Source organism: Rhipicephalus microplus, chromosome 4 (assembly GCF_043290135.1).
Source record: "Rhipicephalus microplus isolate Deutch F79 chromosome 4, USDA_Rmic, whole genome shotgun sequence".
Taxonomy (NCBI): Eukaryota; Metazoa; Arthropoda; class Arachnida; order Ixodida; family Ixodidae; genus Rhipicephalus; species Rhipicephalus microplus.
Window position 1 is genome coordinate 215,626,922 of NC_134703.1, and position 19,604 is coordinate 215,646,525.

General features: G+C 46.7%; 2 protein-coding genes across 10 annotated transcripts in view; both read left to right on the forward strand.

Moving 5' to 3' along the window:
• Positions 1 to 19,604, forward strand: part of LOC119172975 (cell adhesion molecule Dscam1-like) — a 2,235,730-nt gene that overhangs the window by 1,209,018 nt on the left and 1,007,108 nt on the right. The gene's annotated exons all lie outside the window — the stretch shown is intronic.
• On the forward strand, positions 10,353 to 12,475 carry LOC142814051 (uncharacterized). The gene is made up of 2 exons (XM_075891993.1): positions 10,353 to 12,047; positions 12,303 to 12,475. The coding sequence occupies exons 1-2, from the start codon at positions 10,361 to 10,363 to the stop codon at positions 12,473 to 12,475; spliced, it is 1,860 nt and encodes a 619-aa protein (XP_075748108.1). The 5' UTR covers positions 10,353 to 10,360.

The window sequence follows — 19,604 nt, forward strand, 5'->3', positions numbered from 1 at the left end:
TTGAAAGCTGAAGTTGTTTATTCCTGCCAATTTTAGAGGTTAGGACTTGAAATACGTACTATCTTGCAGTGTGGCTGTGGATAAGTCGATATCATGTATGTTTCAACTACCTGTGCGATTTCCTAAATTATATTCATGACGGTACTGCACAGAATTTCACTATTGACACTATAGATATGGCAACTTAACTTAAACAGAAGCAGATGTGCTAAAAAAAATCGGGGCGGTTTCTCTGCTATGTGAAAAAAAAACAGTAACACATCCAAGGATCACAATCTTGCTGTTTACGACATCATTCACGCCTTTGAGAAAGCTATGCTGCAAGTACTCAACACCTTTATGATTTATCATTTCAGGAGCACATTGATTATATGTGAAAAGCTAAAGCAATTGAGTGCAACCCTATGAGCTTTGGCGCATCATTTTGTAAACTTGTATGAGCTAAACACAGTTCATTAAGGCAAAACAGTTCTGGGTGTTGTTCGTAAACTGTCACAAGGCACAAATAAATGCCGGAAAGCCTGTTAATGCGCCTCTCTTGGTGGGGGGGGGGGTTCATTTAGTAATGCATATAATAATTTATGGCAATTTACATGCCAACTACAAATTGATCATGAGTTGTACAGTAGTGAACAAAATTAGATTAATTCCGGTTTCCAGGGGTTTAATGAAATGACATCGTAGCCTCGCAGGAGACAAGACTGCTTGTCGAAACATTTTCTCTACCTCATGTTCATAGACTTTGCATACTTTCAAGCTTCCAACTTTTAAGGGTCAGTTTAGTTCACCTGCACTAATGGAAACTGGTTCACAGCTGTTCGAAAGTGCAGAAATTTTGCAGCACGAGTTCAGCAGTGTGGCAACACAAGTGAATGACAAGGTGCCGACAAGGTGGAATCCTTATTTTTGTTCGCTTAATTTAATGAGGTGCGAACATCTTGGCAAAACACGCCGCGTTTGTAGAGGTCAGTGCGGTACCTATGTTTGATGCTATGTTGTTTTTTAAACTCTGCGTGCGGCTGCACCAAACCAGAGCCATCAGAGTAAGGAGTACAGAAAAATTATGAACCAGTTTTGGTGCTGTACCTCTCCTGCGCTTTTTGAAATAAATGGCATGGTTTAGAAGATGACATTGCTGCATCACTGAACCGAATGGTTAGGTGCAGCACTTTGTAAAATGTATCATGTGGTGCAGGCCGATCGAACAAATCCTTAAGCACACAAGCGTCTTAGCATTTAACCCGCATCGAAATAAGGCCACTGTGGCTCGGATCAAACCTGTGTTCTTGAGCTCAGCAGTGCCGCACAATCTAACTGATAGTGTTACAGTTTCACCGTTATTGAAGTGTATATTTCATGCCACGGTAGGCAGCCAATGCTTGTAGCTAATCTAAAGCACCCCTCCACGATATGCTCGGTAAAACATTCACAAATACGGCATGGCATGTGTGCAGTTCAAGAAGACCAATTATAGTGGACATTCAGATGTTTCAACGTGGACATTCGGAAATAGTCATCCCGTCGTTGCATGGAAGTCTGGAAAATCAAGTAACATCACCAGGTATCAATGCCTAAAGTTTTCCAAAGTAAACATATAAACTCATTTACCTAGTAAACGTCAGTATTTTATACATATATGTAATGGTACCTCATAACACGTGTATCACTCAGGGCTGCTTCTTCACAAGGCATGTCAATTAGCAGGTTTTTTGCCCATTGTACACAGCTGCTTCCATGTCAATTGGGACAAGAGGCTGTGGCAGAAAAAGAAGTATTTCTAATTTATGTGACACTTTCTTTGTCATACTATAGCAAAACTATACCTATAATTATGCGATGTTTCTCAAACGCGAATGCGGTAAACTATAAACTCGTAGGTTTTTCACACTAATATATGGGCTCGCTACGAAGACACACGCGAGGCAACAGTGATGTATTTGCCTTCTTTCATCACAACCGTCTGGTTTGTGTTATCTGGCGATATATTATCAGAATTAACTACTGAGTCAGCGAATCGCTCCCACGTTAGGCCACGCCGCAAGTAACGCACGTTTTTCCGGTTACAGAGTGAGACGTTAAACAGTTTTAAATTTGAATATTGCAATTCGCTGCCACCGTGTGACGCCTACGCAGTCATTGGCGAAAAAAAACTACATATGTTGAAATGAACCAACTAGCTCAGCAAGCAACCGTCCTTAAAAAATTGAAGTGGTTTCTACTCACCGGTCCGGGCTTGCAACGTGTGATAACCCGATGAAAGCTTCAGCGGTCGCTTCGTTCCTCGGACGTCACCTAATTTTTCTTCGCGAAAGCATTTGAACGAGTCAAAATAAACAGAACGAGGAAGAGTGTGTCGATCGGCTGAGGCTCAAAATATTCACAGCGGAACGAAACAGTTCGAGACACATCAGGACCTACCACGAGCCGTTACCTGCCGTCGCAACCGTTGGCCACCGTATAGCTTGAAAAGACGATAATGATGTCGATAGGCTGCTATTGACCTTGAGTCAGCTGAAGCAAAAACTATTATAAAAAGTTGATGACGCAGCACGTGTTTAGAAAAAACTACTTGCTATAAGAACAAGTTGTTTTTTACGCGTAACAAAACGTAAAAGTGTAGTATTTGATCATTTTAATATTGAAACGTGACCCCGACGAGGGCACCCCTACAAAAAAGTGCAATAGCGTGAGTGGCGAGAGAGATCAGCAAATCCACTCTGGGTGTTTGAAGGAAGAACGTGCCGTGGTTGATTTTTTCGGCCCCTACAGGTGGGCACTTGAACTTGAGAGTTTCCAGGGCCTGGAAAAACTGAGACAGCAGAGGAGGAGAAGGATATGTGTTCTGTGGAGAAGGATGGTTAGTCACCTTGGCAACGCTTTTCGCGCTGCCTGCGATCCCCGGGTGGTTCATCTCTTTGAGGACTATGTGGTTTAGCGCTGCAAGCTTCCCTTTGGGGTTGCTCCTCAATGGTCTATCCGGTCATCGCGCGCGCCTATTGGGCTTCGTTACTCCTTTTTTGGTAATTTTGCCTTAGAGTGCGATTTCCTATAAAAGTGGCCGATGCCACGTTGACGCACATTGTCTTTCGTGACTACCGCTTCCAACGACGGAACGTGACGCGGGCAACTTCGACACCTACATCGTATCACTGGACCAACCATTTCTCGATACCAACACTTTTAAAGATGAGCAACAAAGGGACAGCACTATACAGCAACTTCTTGCTACCCAATCAAAATCATCGCCTACGTGCTTCTACATTCGAGAAGGGCAAGTTTACAAAAATAACTGCACCAGCACCAGCTCACGATATCTGCTCGTGGTTTCGGAGAGTTTTGCCGCTTACGTCTTGCAGGCTATGCATGAAGACCGAACATCCGGTCATCTAGGCACAGCGATATCTCTTTGCCGTTTTCGATAAAGATTCTACTGGCCCAAGATGCGCCAGACGACGGAACAATACGTGTCTAGTTGTAACGAGTGTGAACGTAATAAGCACCCAACAACGGCTCTTCCAGGGTGATTACATTGGGTGCCGCCCCCTAGAACTCCATTCGAGCAAGTTGGGATTGACCTCCTTGGGCCCTTTCTCTGGTCTTGCTATGGAAATCACTGGCTAGTCGTCTGCACTGACCATTTAACACGGTACAGCGAGACAGCTGCCATACCATCGGCAACTGCAGCCAATGTGTCTCTCTTTATGCTACGTTTTGCAATTCTATGACATGGACCACCGAAAATTGTAATCAGTGACCGTGACCGACAATTCACAGCAGACGTGGTGGAAGAGATGCTTCGTGTCAGCGCTTCAAGGTTTCGGCACTCTGCATCATATCATCCCCAAATGAACGGTCTAACAGAATGAACGAACAGAACTCTCACGAACATGCTGTCTATGTATGTCGCATCAGATTACAAGGACTGGGACAGTATTTTTCTTTTAATCGCTTCTTCATTCAACACCACGCAACAAGAAACTACCGGCTACAGTCCTTTCTGTCTTCTAATATTCTCGACTGCCTCGTCATACCCTAAGTACCATCTTCCCGTGTATGAACCACCATGATTCCTGCATATCCGAGATTATCTGTCGGGCAGAAGAAGCCAAGCACCTTCCTTATTTGCACACTCTTGCTTCGCAAGACCGCTCGAAGGCACACTTTGACCACCGACGCCGACACGTCACGTACAATCGCGGCAATCTAGTCTGGCTGTAGACACCAACCAGAAAACGCGGTTTCAGCAAGAAACAGCCAGCGCACTATGCTGGACCTAATCCTGTTATAGATAGTGTCAGTGATTTAGTTTACTGCATAGTGTGCCTCTATTCGGACGGCCGATGATCTGGCAAAACTGAACTTGCCTATGTTGCGCGTTTGAAGCGCTTTACTCCTCGAGAGACTGTTTGACTCACCCAGTGGGCTTTCTCTGCGCGGAGGGAAATGTTACCACATATGTAATTTAGGTATGTGAATCTGTGTAGCGAGGAATAGGGTGGGGGCTGAAGAAGACGAAGTTTGGCTTTTGGCAAGAGGTCTCCGGTGCGTCTTCAATGTATACCTGCAAGTCGACCATTATGCAGCCTCTGAATAAACCCCTCTTGTAGACTTAACAACATGACTGTGCAAACATGATAATCTTTACACGCGTGTCGTGTAAGAACATGACAACACGCCACGCTCCTAGCTTGCTCGTGGCCGTTTCGCTAGCTCCACATATACTAAATTTGGTATCACATGGCGTGAATAGTTTACGAAGGTAAACGACACATCTGAACATAATAATCATGACACGGAAGTCATGTATGGCCTCATTTAACTCCACCTCGTAACGTTGTGCTGAATTTAAAGTGACATATCAACATTTCTTCTTCTTCGTGTTTCGCATATCATCGATTCTCGCTGTACGTGGGATCTGCCAATTTCTTTACATTTCGGGGACTCCCCAGGTATGCTTGACTTTTTTTAACTTTGAGGTGAATAGTCAGAATAGTCAGCTCCGGTGTCATCGAGATCTGTCACAGTTTGGCCGTAAATAAGAACGTCGAAGCGGCTAGTTCAATTGTCGTCTCGCGTTGCAGTTACGTCTAGGCGTCGGGTCACGGCTACGTCGGCTTGTTCCACTGTTTCCATGTTGCGCCGTCAGGTCGCCTTCAGTACGTGACGTTTCGTCGTCAGGGCTCTGCGTGGATTGCGTCGTGTTCAGTGAGGGCCATCGTGGCGTCGTCATCGGAGGATCTTTTGTAGTTAGTCGCACAGCAACCACATCTCCAGAGGTTGCTGCATTAGGTTTCCCGGATAAGTCTAAGAGAGCGGCCTCCGGTTGGCCCAGAGTACGGCCGGTGGCCAGGTGACAGGCAGCAGCCGGGTGACGGCAAGCGAGAAGATCTTAGGGGTGTCCACTGCACTGCTGCAATGTAGTCGGCTGTGTCCCGGGGTCTTTCCCCCCGATATGGACGAGGCACATTGACGGCGAAATTACACAGCTCTAGCTGATGGTACTGGCAGTGGCCATAGGTGTGGCCAGCTCCTCCGCAGTGGTAGAAGAGAGGTTGCTGGTAGGGGGCCCAGCACACGTCTGTTTTTCTGGGAGCGTTGCACAGGCCGGCGGGTGGACGTTATGGCGTCGACGGCGGCGGTGTCGGGCGGCGTAACTACGATGGTGCGGCCTCTTGACGTTTGATTGCAGTATAGCGTAGCTCGTCTACAGCGGCTGAGGTGGCGGATCTTCAGAAATTGCAAGCGATTGCCGAACTAGTTCGCAGACAGTGTCGGTAATCGAATTCACTTGGGGCTGCGACGAAGGCAACAGGTTCCGTAGCTCCTTCCTCACGATCTGTCGGATGGTTTCACGTAGGTCGTCCATGTTGAGGGCTAGACTTCGGCGTAGTTGGCTTTTGAAGAGCGATGGTCATACTGCCTTGTGCGTATCCTTATTGCTTTCTTGACTGTCGTGGCCTACGTGAGAATTCATCAACAGTCTTCGGTGGGTTGTGAACAAGTCCCACAAAGAACTTTTGATTCACACCCCGCATTAGCTTCCTCATCCGGGATGTGAAAGAGTTTTGTCATCTCTTCCGTGAAGTGGGTGACATTTTCGTTGGGTAGCAAAGCACCGGCTTTTTCATTGTGGGCGACGCTCGTGAAAGTTTTCAGGAATGCATATTCGAAATAAAACATACGCTGCAAAAAGCATGCCTGGTTGTAGTGGACATAAAAAAACTGGCAGATCCCACGTACAGTGGGAATAGATGATATGCGAAGCAGGAATGCGAAAGGTTTATATGTCACAATAAAATCAGCACAACCTCACGAGGTGGATGTAAATGATGCCTTACATGACTTCCATTTCTTGATTAACATGTTTTATAGTGTCGTTCACCTTCATCATCTATCCAAGTCACGTGATAACGAGTTTAGTATATGTGGAGCTAGCGAAGTGGCCGCGAGCACGCTGTGAGCGTGGTATGTTGTCATGTTCTTACATGACACGCGTCTCAGAATTATTAAGCGCAGTGAAAATTTTTACACCATGAAGGGTGTAAATGAGCTTGTCCCATTGAAGACACCTTAAAGGTGTTAATTCAGCACCTTCCAAAAAGAGTGATTTTCCATGCACCCTTGGAATAGGGTGTACATGTAAAAAACTGCAGGGTGTTACAAAAACACCCTTAAGGAAGGGTGCCTTCGATGTCCTTCACTTTTTTAGCACCGTCTGAGGAGAGTGCGAGAAGGGTGCACAAGGGTGTTGAGTGCTCATGACAGGGGTGCCAGTATTCTTTTAGACTGCACTAATACATAACAGCATGCACTGATTACACACTACTTGAAGAAAGTGGTCCTGATTATCAATGATGCGCCACCTGTCGAGCTCCATTCATTGCGTGTGGGCAAAAATTTAAACACGTACAATCGTGTATGAACTTCTGCTGGATCTATATATACTTCACAGTATATGCATAATGCGCGTTACAGAAAACTAAGCCTTGCTGCCCTTGCATATGACATTTATTTAGTAGGCAAATAAATTTTTTTTGCCACACAACTATTTCACCAGATGTATAACATGTTGACGTATACGTACAATACACACGCAACACCTCAAATGTTTATATTTTTTCAGTTTCACTTTATTGACAATTCTTTGAAACATACAATTACACTGGTTTCAGTTTAGTATACTGCTTCAAGTAAATAGAGACTACAAATGAAATACACGCTAATATTTGCCTATAATTCTTTCAAGTATCTACAATCCCAGTGGTTTCCAGTGTAATACTCCTTCATGTACACAATCGGTTAATAGGAATGAAATAAAGGCAAATACATACTTATAATTCTTTCAAATATATACAATCACCATGATTTCACTATATACGCCTTCATTTACACAATCGTTCCCAAGAAGTGATGCACACAAAAATATATACGGATAGGGTTTTCAAATGTATACATTCACAGTGGTTTAAGCTTTGTATTCCTAGATGTATAACAATTGGTTATGAGAAATGATGTACATGCAAACATATATGGGTTTTCGCACATATTTCTTCAGCGAATACTTAAAAAACCAACAAATGATCAGAAACAAAATAAGCTAAAAATGAACACAAAACTGAGTCAGGACACACAAAAAACAAAAGAGGTAATGCATAATTACGGCTAATGACACAGCTGGGTCACTTTATGCCAAATGTCTCAGCCATTTTGGCAACCATCTCAAATGTATTCGAAAAACTTGTGCTGCATTGATAATAGTGGACTTCTGGAATATTTAGGAGAGGAAAAATATTTGGTCACGTGGCTGCTTTCTGAACCTCCTGGAATGCCGTCTAGGTGTTGTATGTGAAAAGTTTTATTTTAAAAGCACCGCTCCTTCTTTCTATACAAAACTTAGTCTAGGCGTTACGTAACAAGAGTTTAAATTGAGCGAGTTGGTTCATCGTGGTTGTGTGCTAGTCACAGTGCGACAACTTCAGGAAGAGACAGAAAGGACAGGAAAGAGCACAGACTGTCAACTGAATTCAATGAATGTGCTACGAGCGCTTTTATACGGAGTATAAGAACCGTGCTCATGCGCGACGACACGTGGGACCACTACAAAATAATCCTAACTTAGTAAAGAATACTCCCTCTCGGAATGGATAAGTGAACGTGTAGTGATGCACTGATCATTGGTTTACCTGATAAAAAATACTTCTACAAACGTTAAATTGGCATTAAGTAAACCTATTCTCGTGACGAGTAGTGCAAGATTGACTATTCTTGTTGCTGTTTAGTACAGAAACTTTTGAAAACTTGCAAGGGGTGGAAAACAACACGTTAATATCATATCTGCTGGCTTTTTTTATTGTGAGACACGTGATGAGGTATAACATACAAAGGTTTTGGTCATTGTTTTTTTGTTGGTCCTCTCTTCTTTAACTTTACTTTCTGCAGGAGGGTTTCGCAAACGGGTGTGATGATTCTGTTGGAATATCCTGGATCTTTTAGTCTTTTAATCTGGTTTTTAAGCCTGACCTCACCCTTCTGCTAACATGACTTCTGAAAGGTGGCCTGAATACATGTAGTATCAATTCCTCTTTTTACTAATTTCGAATGCCCACTATCAAAAGGCAGAACATTCTTAGCACTCATGGGCTGATAGCACCAACCAATACCTCAACAGCATCATCACACTCGTTTGCGAAATTCTCCTGCAGAAAGTAAAGTTAAAGAAAACAGGACCAAAAGAAAAACAGAATGACCAATGACATTTGCATGTTACACGATACTACGTACATAAGGTGTCTCTCAATTTTAGGAAAAGAGCCAGCACATATGATTATGTTGTTTTCCACCCCTTGCAAGCTTTCAAAAGTGCATGTACTTACAGCAACAGGAATAGTCAATCTTGCACCATTCGTCACTAGAATAGGTTTACTGAATGCCAATCTAATGTGTATGAGATACCGCTAACATGTGGACAAGAAATCATAGGACAAACTGGGCAATTCTTCAATGATCGAGCAAGACAGCATGCTTTAAATGTTAAGAAATGCTATAGTAGTCTCATGGCCGCACACTGTAAAGAATGTAAGTGCAGTCCTAGGTTTCATAAAACACGGTTTTTGAAAAAAAAGCAAGCAGAAAAAATGAGAGATTTTAGAACTTTTTATCAGGAAGGCCAAGGATCAATGCATCAGTACACCTTCACTTATCTTTCTTGAAAAAGAGTATTCTTTTCATGGTTAAAATTATTTTGTGATGGTCACACATGTCTTGTTGAAGATGAGCCCTGTTCTTGTGTTCAGTATAAAAACGCTCGTAGCACCTTCAATAAAATTCAGTTGACAACACTCTTTCCTGTCTCTTTTGCGATAAGATTTTTATTATAGAAAGAATTTCATTTTCTCACAATTTAGGTATAATGATGAGTTTTCATTGTATCATAACATGGAGCAAATTGCATTTCAATACGGACAAAAATCACAATTTTGTAAAATTTGTGATGTTTTCTTGTATATTTCAGCAGGTTGAGAGGTCTAAAATATTATTTCTTCAAAATATACTTTCTGTGGAGTAAGTATTCACTGCTCAGATATTCATACAAAGTGCAATATTGCAATAACAATGCAAACATAACACATTAGGGCTTTATTCCTAGAAGCAAATGTGGCAAAAAAATTGCACTAATATTTTTGAGCTTCAAATGCCTTACAGAAGCACATTTACTTAACAGGTAGACCGAATTTGCTTTAGGAAAAATAATCGGCAGTTTTAAAACAAAATTTTCCACAAACAGCACACAGACGGCATTATGCCAGGAAGTTATAACCCAGCCACATGAACAAAACTTTTTTTCTCGCTGAAATATTCTAGCAGTTCACTGTTTTGAACGCAGTAAGTCATCACATTTTTTAGGGGCGAAGCTCCTTAGGGCGTGGGCTGTGCGTCTCCTGTAGCCTGTATGTAGCCACCTCTAGTTTAGTTCTTGCAGTGTTCACTAGATGGCGGTACCGTCCCTTGTATGTAGCCACCTCTAGTTTAGTTCTTGCAGTGTTCACTAGATGGCGGTACCGTCTCCTGTATGTAGCCACCTCTCGTTTAGCTCTTGTAGTGTTTACTAGATGGTGGTACTTGTAGCTGATGATGAAAAGATGCAAGATGGTGTGAACTAGAAAGCGGTACTTGTAGTTGATGAAAGACGCGAGATCTTATAAAATAGGAATGATGTCACATATGGCGCGTGTCATTGGTTGAAGGCAATTGTTCGATTTATTGCGGCGACGTACGCTAGGGGGGGCGTTGTAATAAAATCCAACAGCGAACGGATTTTATTAAAATCCGTTCGCTGTTGGCGCGCGCTCGGAGTCGCCGGATGGATAAGGCTGCACAGCGGAGAGAGCGCAAGGCGGCAGCAGCGCGCGCTCGCAGACAGAATCCCGATGTGCAAGCGCGCGAGGCAGAAGCGCTCCGTGAAGGTGCGCGACGCCGCCGCCAAGATCCTGCCGTACGTGAAAAAGAGGCTGCAGCGGCGCGACGCCGCCACCAAGATCTTGCCGTACGTGAAAGAGAGGCTGCAGCGGCGCGACGCCGCCGCCAAGATCCTGCCGTACGTGAAAAAGAGGCCGCAGCGGCACGGCTGCGGCGTGAACAGGACCTGCCGAACGCCACACAACGGGAAGCGGCGAGAAAGCGTGCGTATCGACAGGCGAACCCCGAAGCGAGAGTTCGAGAGGCTTCTGCAAAACGCGCCAAGAAAGAACACGAAGGTGCCGGCGCGCGTTTCAAGCGCGACTTCCTGGACGTTTCGTTTGGCCATAGCTGTGGTGTGTATGACAGACTGTGGTTCTCGAACAGTCTAGTCACGATATCTTCCATCAAGAACGACCAGGCTCGGGGTAATGCCATTGCCGTGCTTCGGCGCGACTTCCCCGCCGACGACGGCGGCAGCAGCAGTGGCGGTGACTACAATGTTTGCTCGAGCTGCAAGAATTCGCTAGTGGCGGGAAAGGTGCCTCCAATGAGCGTATCTTATGGCTACACGTACCCACCCAAACCGGATCACTTGCCGCCTCTGAACCCCGTTGAGGAACGACTGATCGCTCCTCGTCTACCGTTCATGAGCATAAGGCGGTTGACGCACGGAAGCGGACAGTACGGCATCAAGGGGCAAGTGGTTAACGTTCTGATAAACGTCCCCAACACGGTTCAATGCCTACCTCGGAACGTTCCGGACGACGTGGCCATCGACGTTCATCTCAAGTGCCGGCTCGTGTGCAAACCGTCGTATAAGAAAGGTCTCGTTAAGAAACGTAACATCCACGAGTGGCTCAAACACCTAGAGCATTCTCCGTTATACAAGTACCTCAAAATCAAAATTGATTGGAGCCGCCTCGCGAACGTGCAAGACGACGGTGACGTGGACGACGACGAGATCGAGCCGGCGCCGGAGGTTACCGACCTGGAAGAACCTATGCAGGCGGTGATTGCACTCAACGCAATGGCGCATACCATGATCTTTTACGACGGAGCCTGCATCATCACTAACTGCGTCAACAGCGGCGGCGACGTTGTGGCGGAATCTGTGGCGGGAAAGGCGGCGCATTCTGCAGCTGATGAAATAGGTCTAATCGAAGGTACGCACAGTCTCCACGTGGCACCCGGTGAAGGGCAGACTCCCATCTCTCTGCTTTTTGACGAGTATGCCAAAGAGTTGTCGTTTCCTCAAATATACCTCGGTATACCTCGTAGAATCACCGGACACAGACCGACCCCCTTCACAAAGGCGAGTAGCGAGATTCGTCGTACCGATCGTCGCGGAGTGTGCCCCGATCACGTCTTCTACATGGCCATGAAGGTCATGCGTCACAACGTTGCCAGCAAGACCATGACGTTCAGGACCAACGCAATCACCAGTGCGATTACGCGGCAGCAACTTGAGAATGCACATTTCATGGATGAAGTCCTCAACCGAGATCTCGGCTTCATGAGAGGCATACCAAACACCGTACAATACTGGCAAGATCGAAGAAAGGAACTCTTCGCCATGATTCGCCAGTTAGGTAAGCCTCACGCATTTCTCACGCTCTCTGCCGCGTAACTGCACTGGGACAGACTCATCGAAACGTTGGAGCGCTTGCGAGTGGGTCCCGAAGGGGTGGCACGAGCCTTGGAAGAATTGAATTCCATGCAACGCGTCGAACTGGTCAATAACGACCCAGTTGCGTGTGCAATTTACACCCATCGAACCTTCAATGTGATTCTCAACATACTCAAATATAAGAGATGCTCCCCGTTCAAGCCCTATGTTGTGGTAGACTTCTTCAAGCGGGTCGAATTCCAACAGCGTGGTAGCGCACACATTCACACCATTCTGTGGCTCGATAACGCCCCGCAAGAGGAAGTGTCTGGCAACATGCCGCGCACGCTGGAAATGGTCGAATCGTTGCTCACGCTCGACACAGACCTTCTAAAGAGACCCAGGACCTAGCTGCACGCTCATACCCACACTTGCTATAAGCGGGGACGCACCAAGTGCCGTTTCGGAGCACCGTTCATGCCCAGTAATGACTCTAGGATTGTAGTCCCCTTTCCTCCGACCGAGGACGAGGCCGAGAAGGCACATCGTCGGAAACTCAAGCAACGGTACGAAAAGATGCACGACGCTTTGGAGAGGGGATCGTTCGTCTCGTTGGAAGACTTTCTCGCCACCTTCGACGTTCGGTCCGACGCAGAATACATGGACATTTTGAGAGCCGGATTTACGCGTCCCTGCGTTCTACATCATCGCACCCCGGCGCAAAAAATGGTCAATCCCTTCACCCCCTGGATCGCCAAGGTCCTAGATTCCAACATGGATCTTCAGGTGATCCTAGACCACTATGCCTGTGCAACGTATGTCATCGATTACGTCAACAAGGCGGATCGCGGCATGTCCGACCTACACAAGGCCGTAATGCAAATTCTAGAAGAAAAGCCAGAAATGGAATACTCTGCCATCGTACGCTCTCTGGGAGTGACCATGCTCAAAGGGGTCGAAATGTCGGCGCAAGAGGCGGCCTGGTTCCTCTTGGGTCAGGAAATGTCGGAAAAAAGCCGTGAGGTCGTCTACATACCCACGTGCTACCCAGAGGAACGAGTGCGCGTACGCAAGACCAACGAGGAATTGGCAAACGTTGGCGCCTCGTCCACCGACGTCTGGAAGCTCAACATCGTCCAGAGGTACGAGGGCAGGCCGCCCGAAATGGAAGACGTTTGCCTTGCCGACTTTGCAAGCAAGTACAAACGCGGATACGGTCTTCGCGAGCACCCCATCATCATCCGCTACCGCCATTACACTGCCGCAGATCAACCGGAGGATTACATGAGAGAGCAGGTCCTCCTTTACGTACCGTTCAGGAACGAGGCTGTCGACGTTCTCGATCATAACAAATACCTCGAGACGTTCGAGGCCAACAAGGACCTGATTGCTACCAAACATCGCCAATACAACATCGGCAACGACGATGACATCGTGGATCAGTTGATTGAAGAGCGCAGGATACAGCAGCAACGACAAGAAGACGCGGCCGCCGTTGACGCCGCGGTCGTTGCCGCCGTTCCCGCCGACGAAGACGCCGACCTCTTGCCCAACGAAGACCTGATGCGTCCCGTCAAAGACACCAGCCCCTGTGCTGCCGTGCGCAAAAAGCAAGACGTCATGGATAGAGAGGAATATACCAGACTCATGCGCATGACGAATGCGGCGCAGTACGAGTTGCTCCGAGAAATCATCCACAGGCAAACGACACTCGGAGCACTTCCGTTGCGCGTCTTCTTGACAGGACCTGCGGGATGCGGTAAAACGTTTGTCCTAAAGCTCGTCATGGACGTTTACAACCGCTATAACGATAATGCAGGTCCATACAATGCATTCGTCATTTGCGCGAGCTCGGGAAAGGCGGCCGTGGCTGTAGGCGGAACCACCGTGCACTCTGCCTTCAAGCTCACTCGCAACAAGAAGGACCTCGGATTGGGTGACAGCGAACTCAATACCTTTCGAGTTGCTTTCCGTTACGTCAAGTGCATCATCGTTGACGAGGTTAGCATGCTGTCGTCTGATAACCTCGATGCCACCGATTGTCGCCTCAAGCAAATCACCCAAAAGCTAGACGAACCCTCCGGAGGCCTCGACGTCATCATGTGCGGTGATTTGCGCCAGTTACCACCCGTCCGCGCAAACGAGGTGTACAAGAGGTGCAGAGAAGCGGGTGGGCTCTTCGGGGCCACAATCAAATGGCACTACCTCGATTACTTTCCGCTCGTCCAAGTCGTCAGACAATCCGATGCCTCCTTCTCGGCTCTGCTCACAAAGATCGGAGACGGAAGAGCACTTCAGGACGATGAGGTCCGACTACTCGAGAGCTGCTTCGTCACCACAGAAGAAGTCTTGGTTCATGCGTCCTCGGCGATACGACTCTTCCACTCCAACGAAGAGGTCAACAAATTCAATACTTTCATTGCACAGCGAGGAGGAGGAGAAGTCGTTTCACTGCAAGCCGAAGATACCTACCTGGGGTGCGCCAACCAAGACGCTCTAAACAAGGCAATCGCAAAAGTTGAGAAAATCTTACACACCGAGTTTGCAAACCTCCCTCGCGAAATTCTCATCGTCCTCGGCAAACCGTACATGATTACCACCAACATTGACGTCATAGACGGTCTCGTCAATGGGGCCGTTGGCATTCTCAAGGTGTGCGAGAGAGCGGTAAACGACGGCGACTTGCCGAAACGCCTCTGGTTACACTTTGACGACGCCACAACCACGGGTAAGCTTACTAGTCTTCAGTCCAAGCGAATGGTGAACGAGGCCAAGCGGAGTGGTCACGTCATCGACGCCTTCTGGGTCCCCATCGAACCTCGTGTTACCACCCTAACCTTGGATCGCAAGACTGGCGTTGCCTGCAAGAGAAGGCAGTTCCCCCTCGTTCAGGCCAGTGCCATTACTGTCCACAAGTCCCAAGGGGGAACGTACTCGTCAATTGTCTATGAATATAATAAAACGCACCCCCAGAAGTTGGTGTACGTCGCGCTCAGCCGCTGCACCAACGTAAATAACCTCTACCTCACCAATGCAAAAGGAGACCAGCGGTTCTACCATAAAGACATGAACGAGGACACGGCGATGCTGAACGAGTTTCAACGTCTAGGCCGACATCGATTACCGACCGTGACGCAGCAGTATCAACGATCTCTGCGAGAAGACGTTGACTCTTCCAACGAGTTTACCATTGCCCTCCTCAACGTTCGCTCTCTATGCCCACGCACTTGACATAGAAAGGGACCCCATACTGACCGCAGTCGACGTGCTGTGCTTTACCGAGACGTAGAACGTGACGAGATTGTTCATCAAAGGATACGTTCCCGTCGTGTGTACCGATGAATCAGAACGTCCTGCAGGTGGTGTCGCCATCTACGTGAGGCAAACGAAAACGGCTGAAGATCTCAGACTACCACTAACGAGTCAAAGCCAAAACGGAGAATATGCAGCCATCAAACTCTTTGACTCTGGAATCGTCCTCATGACCATGTACCTCGCACCCAACCTGTCGACCGGGAACATCAAGACATTCATAGACACTGCGTTACGAAATTATGAGAACAAATACAAGAATGGACCATTTGTACTACTTGGAGAGTTTAACGTGGCTATCATAGACAATAATTGGCTTATCCAACATATGGCTTCTAGATATGCACTCAGACGTATATCGTTTGACCATATGAAACCTACCACGATCCGAGGAACATGCATAGACCAAGTATTTGCAAATTCCCCACTGCAACCCATACAGGAACCGCTCTCCCTTCATTTCACAGACCATAAAGCCGTCATAATGAAGGGACATCGCAAGCCATCCATCGTCTAAGAACAAATAAAAGTTTATTTGTGTATATACACACACAGCGTTTCTCACGTCTTTACATGATGATAGACTGGGCGAGTTACACGGAAGATTCACAGTTTACCGATGAATCCCTCCGGAGCTTCGCCCATTCATCATCATTCACCCCGTGAATATGCCGTAATGTTTTTCAAATACATTTCAGATGGTCGCCAAGGTGGCTGGGACGTTTGGCTTGAATTGGTCCAGCTATATTTAAGCAAAATAACTTCCACAAATAACAATATTTGTTCATCTACCATGACCACACTAGAAAAGGTTTCAGGCAATGTGACACTAAAATTTTCAGCGTCGTACTGCCTGAACAACTTCTTCGATAAACTCACAACTCACGCCGAGAAAAAGCCGCCCTATCACGGTGGGTGTTAAAGGCCTTGCGGCCGTAGACAATGTTGAAAATTAAAAAAAAAACAACTCGTTAGTGCTGTTACTCCTTCTTCGTCATTACTGACACGGAAGATTTTTCGGTCATCCACGTGGAGGTTCAGGAACTAGGCTTGCTCTAGGCTGGGGCCGGGGTATACTACGCAGGACGTCAGCGGCACCCTCTCGTCCTGTAGTAAGAGCAAATATGACTTCTCATAAAATGATGCTCGTGCTGTTCTGGCAGTACCAATAATGAAGAATGTGTAGTGCGTATCCTTTGAAATGACGTGTCATTGACATTACACTAAACTCGAAGCATACAACCTATACATTCCAATAATTTCGTATGATAAACATAGGATAGTTTTCCAGCATACAGCAAATTCCCGAATTGAGGTGAAGTGTAAGACTACAGCTCAAAAATGGCACTTACAAAAGCCTGAACTCACTTAAGAATTAAATTCCTTATAGGGTAGTGAGCCAGTGTGAAAAACAGTTCTTAATAAAGTACAACGCTCAGAACATGTAGCAATAATCAAAACGCACAAGAAACTTACCTCTTCATGTACAAACAATGAAGGGATCTTTGCTTTCTCTTTTACATGAGAACAAACGATCTTGGGCGTGGCACTAGCGAAGAGGTCTGCAAAAAAGTAAAAGATTTACTGACTTTAATCACGCCTCTAACAATTTGAGGAATTGTGACGATTCAGCAATCAGTGCAATTCTGACAGCCTCTATAAGGGCATCAAAAATGAACAATTTTCTCGTTCTTTCTACCCTCACAAGGAGCTCCGTCCATGGCATCTAATCGAAATTTAACGCTGTGCTTCCTATTTCCTGCTTTCTAGACGTAGGGCTGCGAACATGTATTTTGTGCACCTAATCTAGCACAGAATTTCGTCATCTATAATTCAATCATCTTAATTCATTGTAATTTGATAAAAGATGTGTTACCTGGTCCAGCTTTTAAAGAGCTGTGGGCCTGCAATAGGCACTGCCTAGCACGCATGAAAGTATTTCTGTTTTAAAAAATTCTTCAAAGCTTGCTTTCACAAAAAGCGTCTGGCATATTTCGACAACCAAGCCCATACTCTGATGGCAATCAGGGGCACGCTGTTAGCGATTATTGAGCACGCGATTTTCAAATGTAACCCGTGCCTAATTACTCAGTTAAACACAATCAAGCAAGTAGGAGCACTCGAACTACACCAACGCACGCGGACACCGTCTACGTTGCAGCAGCCGTGGCTTATGCTAGAGCTACCGCACATAGCTCCCACAGTCACGTATACTCTTTTGATTTTGTTATAACGCCGAACGTTATCGCACATGAAAGCAAAGCACGAAAACAGGAAACAGAAACGAGGGAAAACAACGCACGGCGATGACCACAACAACGCGCCTTTGGAAGTCTACTAGATCTTTCCCTGTTGCTAGTGGCACGTGTCCTAAATATTTTAAAAGACCAACGCGCACGTGCTGGGAGCAGCGCGGCATATCAGCACTTCAAACTATACCATTCTTAAGCAAAAAAAGCCGTTTCGTACAGTGCGTCTCTGTACATAAATTTGTTTCTTTCTTTTTTTACGCTTACACCTACAGAAGCACGTTGCACATTTGAGTATTAATAGAAATGTTGTTACTATGTAGCCTAAAGCGCATCTTGAAACAATATCAATCACTTTGAGCAGTGTAGAGACAATGTGCGATCAGCAACCAATCGCGCCCTTGTTTTGTGATCACATCACTCAGTGTAGGAGTGATGCAGGCACTTACACAACATCGCGCAAAGCAGTGTGAACTCGTTAAGTCACACGTTTAATCGGGCATCTGCAAAAGGCCCGTGAACGCATGCTGTTGTAAATGGCTGGCAGCCTACTTCGGCAGAGCTGCTGCAGGCGCCCAGCTAGCGCTGTATGTTTACTACCTACGAAAACAGTACACTCACCGTTAACAGGCCCACGTTGTCTACGTCCGCCGCTCCATGAATATTCCTTAATACTAGCGTCACTTCGAACACGGTGTCATGCGTCACCACCATTGAAGATGCGCCTGTTGGCTAGAACTCACAGAGCGACCAAGACCCCAGACCAACGCAACGCATTTGAAAGACGGATGAGACAGAGAGAGCAACGTTGAGAGAGAGGAGGATGAGGCACTGGCGGCAGCACCGCAGCTGTCGACGTAGGTGTTCGGTGGCGCAACTATTCGCTTATCTACACCGCCGTTGTGGGGGGGGGGGGCAACGCTGGCCCGGGTGAGCGGGGTGAGCGGGAAACCCGTCAAGACAGCGCCGAAAGGCAAACGCTATGGCGCATACGGCGGGCGGCGGTTCAACGCCGAAGGCAATGGAATTGCGCTTCAAGAATGACTCCTTCTAAATGGCAACTCTCCTTCCAACCAGCTGCACGGCGGCACAGGTTATCTACCAGCCTTTGGTTCTTTGAGTATTTTGACGGAATGCGACTGCAGTGGGGAAAAGTAGTGAAGCAAAACTTGCGGAAAACAAAGTGCATTCTGGAATGGCCAGAAACATTAATTATTTCGTCCTCGGTGGCATTAGCGGGAGAGCACCGCTACACCTTTTTTCAGAAGAATTTCTTTTCGCATTGTCCGTGTCTAGCAATTCCGCGTATGGTGCCGCAAACACTGAATGCGTAGTCGAAGCTGGAACAAATTAATCCACAGTCGCGGATGTTTAGAAGGCTTGTCATGCACAACGAAACGTGCCGAGGTTGTTATAGCACACTTTTTGCTGACCACATGATCAGCACATAAATCCATATGGTTGCCCAATGAGCTAGCTAAGCACCTGTAGCAAAGGCAGGGCACATTCTTGTTAAACGTTGTTATTATAAACAATGATTGTGCATAAGTGCAGTAGCAGGTTTGCGTGTGAATTGGTCATAACCCACGTTTTCGAGCGTAGAAGCGCCTCAGCGGACCTAATCAGCTATCACAGCAAGTTCGTAAGCAACGATGAGGTACGAGAATGTGCAGCTGTTTTCCATGTACTGAATGGTCTGTGTACAGCGCGTTGACCACCGCCTTCCTTAAGCCACCTCCCATATAGACTCCCAGTCTGAAGAGGTGTGGGACCTTGAACACTAAGAAGCAGTGCCCCACCCCCGCACACACACACACACACACACACACACATACACGAAATTCGAGGGCGCACGGGCTGATACACATACATACTTATTCACAGGCGCACACACATACACGTATACACACACACGGCCACACACACACGCGACCGTAAACGCACGCCTGCATGGGCGTACACATGTGCACAGGCACGCT

Bases quoted from the DNA above. Each gene is read 5' to 3' on its own strand.
- LOC142814051 (XM_075891993.1), top strand. From the start codon at position 10,361: ATGGATAAGGCTGCACAGCGGAGAGAGCGCAAGGCGGCAGCAGCGCGC. The intron at 12,048-12,302 runs GTAAGCCTCACG...ATGTTGTGGTAG, and splicing joins CGCCATGATTCGCCAGTTAG to ACTTCTTCAAGCGGGTCGAA.